This window comes from Panicum hallii, chromosome 8 (genome assembly GCF_002211085.1).
Source record: "Panicum hallii strain FIL2 chromosome 8, PHallii_v3.1, whole genome shotgun sequence".
Lineage (NCBI taxonomy): Eukaryota > Viridiplantae > Streptophyta > Magnoliopsida > Poales > Poaceae > Panicum > Panicum hallii.
This window is the reverse complement of record NC_038049.1, coordinates 17,875,658-17,885,050: the sequence shown is the minus strand read 5'-3', so window position 1 is coordinate 17,885,050 and position 9,393 is coordinate 17,875,658. Positions and strand designations below refer to the sequence as shown.

General features: G+C 46.2%; 1 protein-coding gene across 1 annotated transcript; it reads right to left on the bottom strand.

Moving 5' to 3' along the window:
- Window positions 1-4,657: 4,657 nt before the first annotated feature.
- On the bottom strand, window positions 4,658-6,993 carry LOC112903661. Its single transcript, XM_025972893.1, has one exon. It carries the CDS (start codon window positions 6,991-6,993, stop codon window positions 4,978-4,980), a length of 2,016 nt encoding a protein of 671 aa, XP_025828678.1. The 3' UTR covers window positions 4,658-4,977.
- Between the last annotated feature and the right edge of the window lie 2,400 nt (window positions 6,994-9,393).

Genomic DNA, 9,393 nt, shown 5'->3' with positions numbered 1-9,393 from the left:
AAGGGCTCAATCTTTCTGTTCTTGCTTTCTTTCGAGTTAATACGAAATCCTCTCCTTCTAATTGCTGTTCAAAATTCTTACCCGAGCCTAACTACACTTAGTTAGGCCTACTGATACCATTGTTAACTTAGGAATCGACTAAGTGCTAGATAGCTCGGTGATTAGCTAACCAATGATGGTGCTTAGGACTAATCGAGAGTGAAACAGAGAGAGAGAGAGAGAGAGAAAGATATGGCGTACCTCCGGTCGATGAGCCGGAATCGCCATTGTTAGCCATGGCGGATATAAAGCCGAGCCGGAGTCAAGGTCGAGGATGAGATCGCGGCGGTGATGCGGTGTAGAGGCGGCGGTGCTTCCCGTCGCTTCAGCGCCCCTCTTAGACCGGATTGGGCTAGGGTTTTAGGTGGGGCTACAGGCGACGCGGTGAACCTCGTACCGCGTGCCCCAGCCCCCACCTCTTCCTTTTATTTGGCGCTGCGCGACGGGGGCCCACATGCCATTGGCTTGGCTGTGCGCCCCCGATCAGGGCGCGTAACGGACTCCGGATCGGCCGTAGAATCGATCCGGGATGAGATCAAACTAACAATGGCAGCAAAAGCATGTCTTGATGGATCCAGATGGACTCTTGGTAGGTGAAACATGGAACCTCAGATATTTGGTGACTCGGTCTTTGATCTTGTCGATGAGAGTTGGGTCATTCTTGTATTCGGTGATGTGCTGCACTTTCCATTGTTTATAAAAGATGAGACGATAATTAGTAAGGATGTCCATGAGATATTAACCACTACGGGAAACGGCTACTTTGCCGAGTGTCAAAAACACTCGGCAAAGGTCCAAAAACACTCGGCAAACGCTTTGCCGAGTGTTGCACTCGGCAAAGGACACACGGAAGAGAAAATATCGGCAAAGGGGACTTTGCCGAGTGCATTTCGTCAGGCACTCGGCAAAGCCTTTGCCGATCGCAAAGTCTCGCACTCGGCAAAATTTAAGCGCCGTGATGGAGCAGGGACATAACGGACGGTTTGCCGAGTGCTAGGTCCTCGGCACTCGGCAAAGAAATAATCTTTGCCGGTGGCGCGGCCGGCGGCGGGGGCGGGGGCGGGGGCGTGGAGCCGGCGGGGTCGGGGGTGGGGCGGCAAAAATTTTCTAAGTGTGTACAGGATAAGGTGGGAGCGAGGGAGCCGGCCGGCACATAATATTCAAAACCTTTGCCGAGTGCCAGATCAGCGGCACTCGGCAAAGTCCCCTCTTTGCCGAGTGCCAGATCGGCGGCACTCGGCAAAGAAATTACATTTTTCAGACCCATTTTGTCAATTTATTGAATTTCTTGTATTTATTGAAATTTGAACTACAAGTCACACGAATAATGAAAAATAACGAATGAAAAAATGATATTCACGTTATTGAAGGATGCGTTGAGACCTTATCGAGAAAAAAATCAGAAATTTCAAACTTGTTGTCTACGAAACATGACGGCGAACTTCTTATCCAGTTGTTTTTAAAATGTATAAAAAGCAAATATGGTCTAAAAGTTATGAAACTTGTCGAGATATAATGATAACATATGGGGAAGCTGTGATAAAAATCTGACGAGATTTTGTGAAAGTTAAAATATACGATGCTTATAAATTGAAAGTTCTCCAAAGAGATGAATAATTTTATGTGAAACCTGATTAGGTGTTAGGCATCGTAGATGTCAAACTTTCACGAAATCTTATACAAATTTTATCACAGTGTCCTCACATGATAACATGACATCTCGACAAGTTTCATAATTTTCCGACCAAATTTGTCTTTTATACAATTTAAACACGACTTGAACATAATTTAGTCGCCATATTTCGTGAATAGTAGGTTTGAAATTTGTGGTCCTTTCTTCAATAAGGCCTCAAAGCATGCTCATTAACATGAATAACAATTTTTCATTCATTTTTTCTACTATTCAAATGACCACGCAGTTCAAATTTGAATTATTCAAGAAATTCAATAAAATAAAATAAATTGTCAAAGTATAGCAAACACTTCGATAAATGAACCTAAATTACATATCTCGTTGAGGAGAATGTAGGATGGCAATAGAAAAAATTTTAGACAAAATAAAAAAATATGTATATTTTGCCGAGTGTCTTGCCCAGACACTCGGCAAAACGCCTCTTTGCCGAGTGTCTTGGTCTAGGCACTCGGCAAAGACTCACGCCGTTAACTACCGTTACGTCTTGGCGCGCTTTTGCCGAGTGTCATCCTTTGCTGAGTGCTCGACACTCGGCAAAATATTCTTTGCCGAGTGTTTTATTATGCCGAGTGCCAGACACTCGGCAAATGATGAATTTACCGTGTGTTTTCCTTTGCCGAGTGTTGCACTCGGCAAAGAGGACCTTTACCGAGTGCCCGATATTTTACGCTCGGCAAATATCTGGACACTCGGCAAAGTCCTCGTTTCCGGTAGTGAACACTGCAGTTCATGAAAATAAGCGATGTTGTTGCTACTAGGAGGTTTTTGACATAGGTGCCTGTTACATGTAAATTATATGTAAGAGGCCTTGAATTAAGCCATTAAATATGCCAAAATATATGTAACGGGTGTTGTCCATCGCCCATTATCAAAAGGTTCATGCATCCCGCGGGTCTCGCCTAATTGGTAATAGGCTTCATTGATGCCTGTTACATGCAGTCTACTATATGTACGGGTATTTTACCCATTACTTTTGATGGATTATTTGTAATACATATCTGGTAACAGGTCTGGTGATTGTTACCGATGACTATCCCGTCCATTACTTAATTAGGGGGCGTTCACATAGTGAGAATAGCTTTGTTGATGGAAGCCACCACCAACACAGAATTTACAACTTTGCCCTTTGGCCTTCATCAGCGCGTCCTCTTCGCTCTTTGTTGGTGGTACTATTATACAGTAAAATACAAGGACATCTAGCGATTGAAATTTATCTCTCTATAAATATAAGGCAATTAATTAGTAGCCACAATTAATTTTAGTGTATATAAAGGTTAAAATTATTGAAACCTTAAAGTATGACTTGAGTTGTATGAGATACTATATAGTCATAACCATAATAATTATTTGGATAATTGAATGATCTTGAACAAAAAAGTTATCAACTACAAAGTTTTAGATCTAGTCATTCTCTACAATTTTAATATAAAGTTTGATTTCATCCTAGATCATATGAAAAAATTATGATTTTTTTACGTGAAATCGCCATCACCTGACTCTAAAAATATATTTTTAGGTATGGGTGACGCCATCACCTGCCCCTATAATGCCACCATTTCCAGGGGCGAGTAGTGGCATCACCCCCCTAAAAATATCATTTTTAGAGACGGATGATGCCATGATCTGCTCTTAAAAATGATGCCCATTTGCAGAGGCAGGTGATGGTGTAACTTGCTCTTAAAAATACTTTTCTTGGGACGGATCGGATGGGACCTGCTAATTCGCGAGCGCGCGCCAGGAGCGCTCGCGGCGCTCGATCCTCGGCAGGTGTTGCAGTGTTTCCTTTCATGGAAAATTTTTTCTCCATATCTTTCTATATTTGCACAGATATAGTATATTTAAATATGATTATACGTATAACTTTTTGCGCATAATTTAATAACTTTTGAGAGGATAAAATTTAATAACTTTTTTCTCCTCAATATAGTTTGTTTAGTAAAATTTTTATAAAATAGTTATCAAGAGAATTTCTTCAAACAAAATATAATAGAAGTTAAGGAAAACCTGAAAAGAAAAAAAAATGATGACACTTGCCACTACTGAACGTAAAGCAAAAAATTGGAATGGAAAAGCTGAAAGCAAATTAATACTGCATGTGGGTGGCCATATAGACAAGCAGGCAACTGCGTCCCGCTGTAACGTTGCGCGCCATGAGGCCATATAGCGCAACGGTAATATTAGATTTGCAGGGTCGGACGCTACAATATCCGGATCTATTTATAGTAACAGACTACTTTTTAATCCGCTCCTAGAAAAAATGGAGCGTTGCTACAAATCACTTTTTATAGTAATTGATGCATGTTACATGCAGTCTACTATATGTTACGGGTATTTTTCCCATTACCTTTGATGGATCAATTGTAATACATCTCTGGTAACAGGTCTGATTACTATTACCAATGACTATGGCGTTCACGTAGTGAGAATAGCTTTGTTGACGGAAGCCACCACCAACACAGAATTTACAACAGCGCGTTATCCTCTTTGCTAATTGTTGGTGGTACTATTATACAGTAAAATACAAGGACATCTAGCGATTGAAATTTGTCTATCTATAAATGTAAGACGATTAAATAGTAGCCACCAGGCAGAACTCTTACCTATTTATTTAGGTGGTGTTTGGATCCAAGTGCTAATAGCCAAAAGTGCTAAACTTTAGAACTAGCGCATCCCAGCAGAAGTGTTAATAGGGTGGACTAAACTTTAGATGAGACTTAAAAATTTTAGCAAGGATATAAGTGTGCTAATGGGTGCTAAAATTTAGCATATCTTTAATCTCTGTCTTTTGCACCAATTCAAAATTTAGCAGCCTTAAATCGCATCAACAAAAGCTGGTCCCGAGGCTTGATCGAGGGACTTGGGAGTTTTTTGTTCCCCATTAGTCTGTACTTATAGTCGGTTCACAAGATGGAGAGAGACGGAGTATAAGCAAGTCCAAACCACACACAATGCCATATTGTTAATATCTCGCACCTCAATTTATTACAAATCACACTAGTCCATTCTTTGTGGAAATTGAAATAAGCTCACACCCGGAGCGCATAACTTACAGGCAGACAATGCCATTACACACAGACGAAATCAAGGTAGCAAACTGTTCAACACACCACTGGAATTGAAATGAACGATCAAGCAGGGAAGGTCGTAGCGACAGCCAAACGAGTGGCAGGGAAGAAATTGGCGGCCGGGCAAACCTGTACGCACGTTGACCTGGGTTGCAGTGTCTCCGTGCTCATTTGTTTTCATCACCGGCCCTCTGCAGCCGGTCGGCCATGGTCTCCATTCCCATGTAGCACAGTAGAAGCCATACATGGCTGAGCAGCTCCCAGCGTTCGCCATGGCTCACGGCGTGCATGTAGCCCCGGCCCCGGCTGGCGGCGTAGCAGAGCATCTCGACCCAAACGTCTTGCACCATCTGCCATGTCTCCTCCTTCTGGTGCTGGAGCTCCTGGAGAAGCGCTTCCGCGAGCTGGCATGCCTTGGGGATGAGGGGCCCGATGGAGTCCCGGTGCAGCAAGGTCCCAAGCCGCTCCGTGAGCAGAATGGCCGATGCGATGCTGCGGTGGTCGCTGCAGGCGTCGTCGAGGTCGCTGTACTGCAGCATGATCTTGATGTCGTCCAATGAGTTGGAGAAGAGGTGGCGTCTGGTCCCGAGCATCAGCATCTCGGACCGCGCCGAAAGAAGGTAAATCATGTAGCAGGATATGGCTTGGGCGATCTTCCTCGGCGGCCCGCCGACACTGGAAGCACATCTCCGTGGCTACGTGCCAGATGAGGACGCTCTGGTCGAACGGCCAGTTGACAATGTAGCTGAGCACCTCCTGATGGTTGCGCACGGCCCGCTGGCCCCTCAGGTTGTTGAATTCCCTGTACAAAGCAGGGTCGCCGTGTATGTACTCGTCCCACCCTCTGGTGATATGGGCAAGCACTGCCTCATGGATGCGCTCCATGCCAGGCGTCTGATTGATGTACCAGTGCCGCATGACTAAGTCATCCAAGGAGACGAGCGCGGCGAGCCAGAGGAGCCACGATGGTTTCCTCCTCCGGGCCGCGCTAGATATCAGGCTTTGTTGGTAAATCAAGTCGGGGTCACAATAACAAGGCAGACAAGCCGCCACTCTATTTCCGAATCTCAATGTGAAGATGTTCAAGAAGGAGAGAAGCTCTAACAGAGCGATGCTACTGAAGAGGATGTACGTCACCTTGACGTCGGCCGAATCGTCGTGGGGCTTCGGGGTCCTGGCGAACAAGGCTATGGCCACGGCCGCCAGGGAGAAGGTGAGGAGCCGGACTTCGATGCCGATCCATGTCAAGGCGACCTTCGCCCTGGTGTACAGGCGCCAATATACCTCGTCGAGCCCCATCCTAACTGCAATTGCGGATCTATCCTTCTTGCAAGCAATGTTCCGCATAAACTGCAGTATCTTGACGCGGCGAGAGTAGGGGACAAGGAGGTCCGCCGCGAATGCCTCGGTCTCGTGAAGGAAAACCGACGAGACCGAGGCATCTGGTGCTTGTTGGACCTTTAACACGTACTCACGGAGGCTGAGCTCTTCTTCTGTTGCTTCCATTTCCTCTTGTTCGGCCCAGGCTTGTAACCACCCGACACATTGTTCAATATCATCTGCAAGAATCACTTCGGGCGTGCTCAGCGACACCGAAAAGGGTATCCATCTCCCATTCCAAAAGTCTCCGAAGCAATGCCTGAAACCGGACAGTTTCTTTCTCAGGGCCACACTAGGAGGCGAGGCGACCAGGTTCCCGAAGGTGGCCCTCTTCAGTGCCAAGGGCTTGGTGCTGAACTTGTAGATGCCAATGATGAACATCAGAATGGCTGCCACCAGCAGCCTCCTGTCGCCGGACCACGACTGGCAGAACACATAGAGGGCGACAGCCACCTGGCTCACCAGGATGACCACTTGCCGGCCCCACAGCTCATTGTCCTGGATGCTGTAGGCGGTAATCTGGTCCTGACCGGCAAGGTGGATGAGGAGGATGGGTGCCCACAGCACCTCCAGCGTGGACCGCACCGGGGCCGCTCGGCTGTGGCGATTGAAGAGAGTGGCCAGGCCGTAGATTGCCAAAGAGTCCCCAGAGAGGTACGCTAGCCAGATGCATACCCTAAGCCATCGAGGCACCGGGGCTCTTCGTGCCGAGCCGTACGTGAGGAGGAACAGCTGAACTGTGGTGCTCACAAGGACAATGATGCGGAGCTTCCAGATGTCCAACCAATCCTGAGTACCGGAGATGTTGATATCCATCACGTACTTGCAATAAGTGATGATCTCTCTAGGTAGCCATAGCTAGCTCGCTCTTTCAAGGGAAGGCGCTTTCTTGTGTTAGGTAAGGTAAGTGGTGGGGGAAGAGGGGGACGCCAGTACGTCTATTAATGAATCGGTGATTATGATCATCGACCAAGGACCCTTCACCTGTACGACGCTCATACTGTCTTTTTCTTTTGTTGAATCTGTACAGATCACAGTTGAGCAAAGGAAGGGGAGAAACTTATAGCTCAATTCACTGCTAGCACATGGAAATATATTCTACGATCAATTAAAGAGGAAAAGCACAGGTTCCACGTACGCAAGACCCAAGAATAAAAGAAAGAAGCAGCGGACAGGAGAAGAAATTATCAAGCCCAACCACATTTACCCCATGTCGATCTTACCCTTTAGAACTCAAACTGTAACGTGTCCAAATGATTACCAGATGAGTAAGAACTTGAGTTGCGAGTTTATGTCCCACGCTATGTCAGAACAACTCATCACAGACCTGTGTAAGAACCTACATTACTTAGACTTAATTTAAAACAGGATCTTAACACCACATAACATGAGCATGACTTAAAAATGGGTTAAAATTGATAATTATACGGATCGGCTAATGCGCGATTAGATTAGGAATGATCTCCTTATAATTAGCTTAATCTAGAAACAGAGAGAGAGGTTGAGGGATGCAGAGGAGGGCACGGGGTATACCTTCGTGCCCCAAGCCGGCGGCGGATGCAGAAGTCCCCGCCATGGCGGTGTAGCGCGGGGATCGGAGAAGTTCGGCCGTAGATGTTCACGCTCGCGGTGGCCAACGGTGTGGACGCTTCGCGAATCCGGGGTCGAGGCAGGGGTGCCTCGGGTGATGGCCGGAGGAGCTTCCCGCCGCTACTGCGCCTCTCCTCTAGATCGGCTAGGGTTAGGGTTGTGTCGGTGGGGTGGCTGCGGCGCCGGTGAATTTTGTGCCGTGTGCCGCTGGCCCCCACCTCCTTTTATATGGCGCAGTGCGACGGGGGCCCACCAGCTTGATCGTGCTGGTACGCCCCCGATCAGGGCGCGTGAGAGGGCAAGGCCCTCTCGGATCCGTTGGGACTCCGAGGGGGTTTAGGAGATCAACCTAACAGTCTCCCCCTTGATCTCACTCTGTGTTTTCCTTTCCTTTACTTTTCTCTCTTCTTCATGGATTTGTACATAGAGCATGCTTTATCGTCACGGTCAATCGCCGATAGATTCAACAGCTACAATATACTCCTCTATTCAGAAAGCGATTCTTTAACCTTTTGGACACTTGTAGTCCGAGGATCATAGGCTATCCCTTAGCCCCATGCCGGCTACGTGTTCCTTGAACACGTTGGGTGGTAAGCCTTTCGTTAGCGGATCCGCAAGCATTTTCACTGTGCTTATGTGCTCGAGATTAATGATCTGATCTCGGACTTTATCTTTCACAACATAATACTTTATGTCTATGTGTTTGGCAGCACCACTTGTCTTGTTGTTGTGAGCATACATTACTGCGGGCTCGTTATCGCAGTACAATTGTAATGGTTTAGATATATTATCAACCATTCTCAGATCGGGTATGAACTTCTTTAGCCAGTTCACCTGCCCAGTAGCCTCATAACACGCAACAAACTCGGCATACATTGTGGACGATGTAGTGACGGTTTGTTTGCAACTTTTCCACGATATTGCTCCCCCGGCTAGGGTGAACACATATCCTGACGTGGATTTTCTGTCATCTCCTGCGTAATCGGAATCTGAGTATCCTACGATACGCAGAGATTCTGTTTTCCTGTATGTTAACATGAGGCCTTTGGTTCCTTGCAAATAGCGCAGAACCTTCTTTACCAATTTCCAGTGTTCTAGTCCTGGATTACTCTGGAATCTGCCAAGCAACCCAGTAACATAAGCTATGTCAGGGCGTGTGCACACTTGTGCATACTGTAAGCTTCCCACAGCGGAAGCATATGGTACCATTTTCATTTGATCAATCTCATATTGAGTCTTGGGGCATTGAAATTCCCCATATCTGTCGCCCTTAACTATAGGTGCAGGTGGGCACTGCATTTGTGCATGTTGAATTTCTTTAGGACCTTTTCTATATATGTCTTTTGCGACAGTCCTAATACCCCTTTCAATCTGTCTCGGTGAATCTCGATTCCTAGGACGAATCTTGCTTCACCGAGATCTTTCATCTCGAAATGCGAGAATAAAAACTTTTTCGTTTCTAGCAGCAGACTAACATCACTACTTGCTAGTAGAATGTCGTCCACATACAAAATTAGGAAGACGTACTTCCCATTCTTGAACTTTGCGTAAACGCAATTGTCCTCGACATTTTCTTTAAACCCGAATTCTTTTATTGTCTTATCAAACTTCAAGTACCACTGTTTT

What these genes read in the sequence shown, in the direction of transcription:
- LOC112903661 (XM_025972893.1), bottom strand. Translation starts at nt 6,993, where the DNA reads ATGGATATCAACATCTCCGGTACTCAGGATTGGTTGGACATCTGGAAG.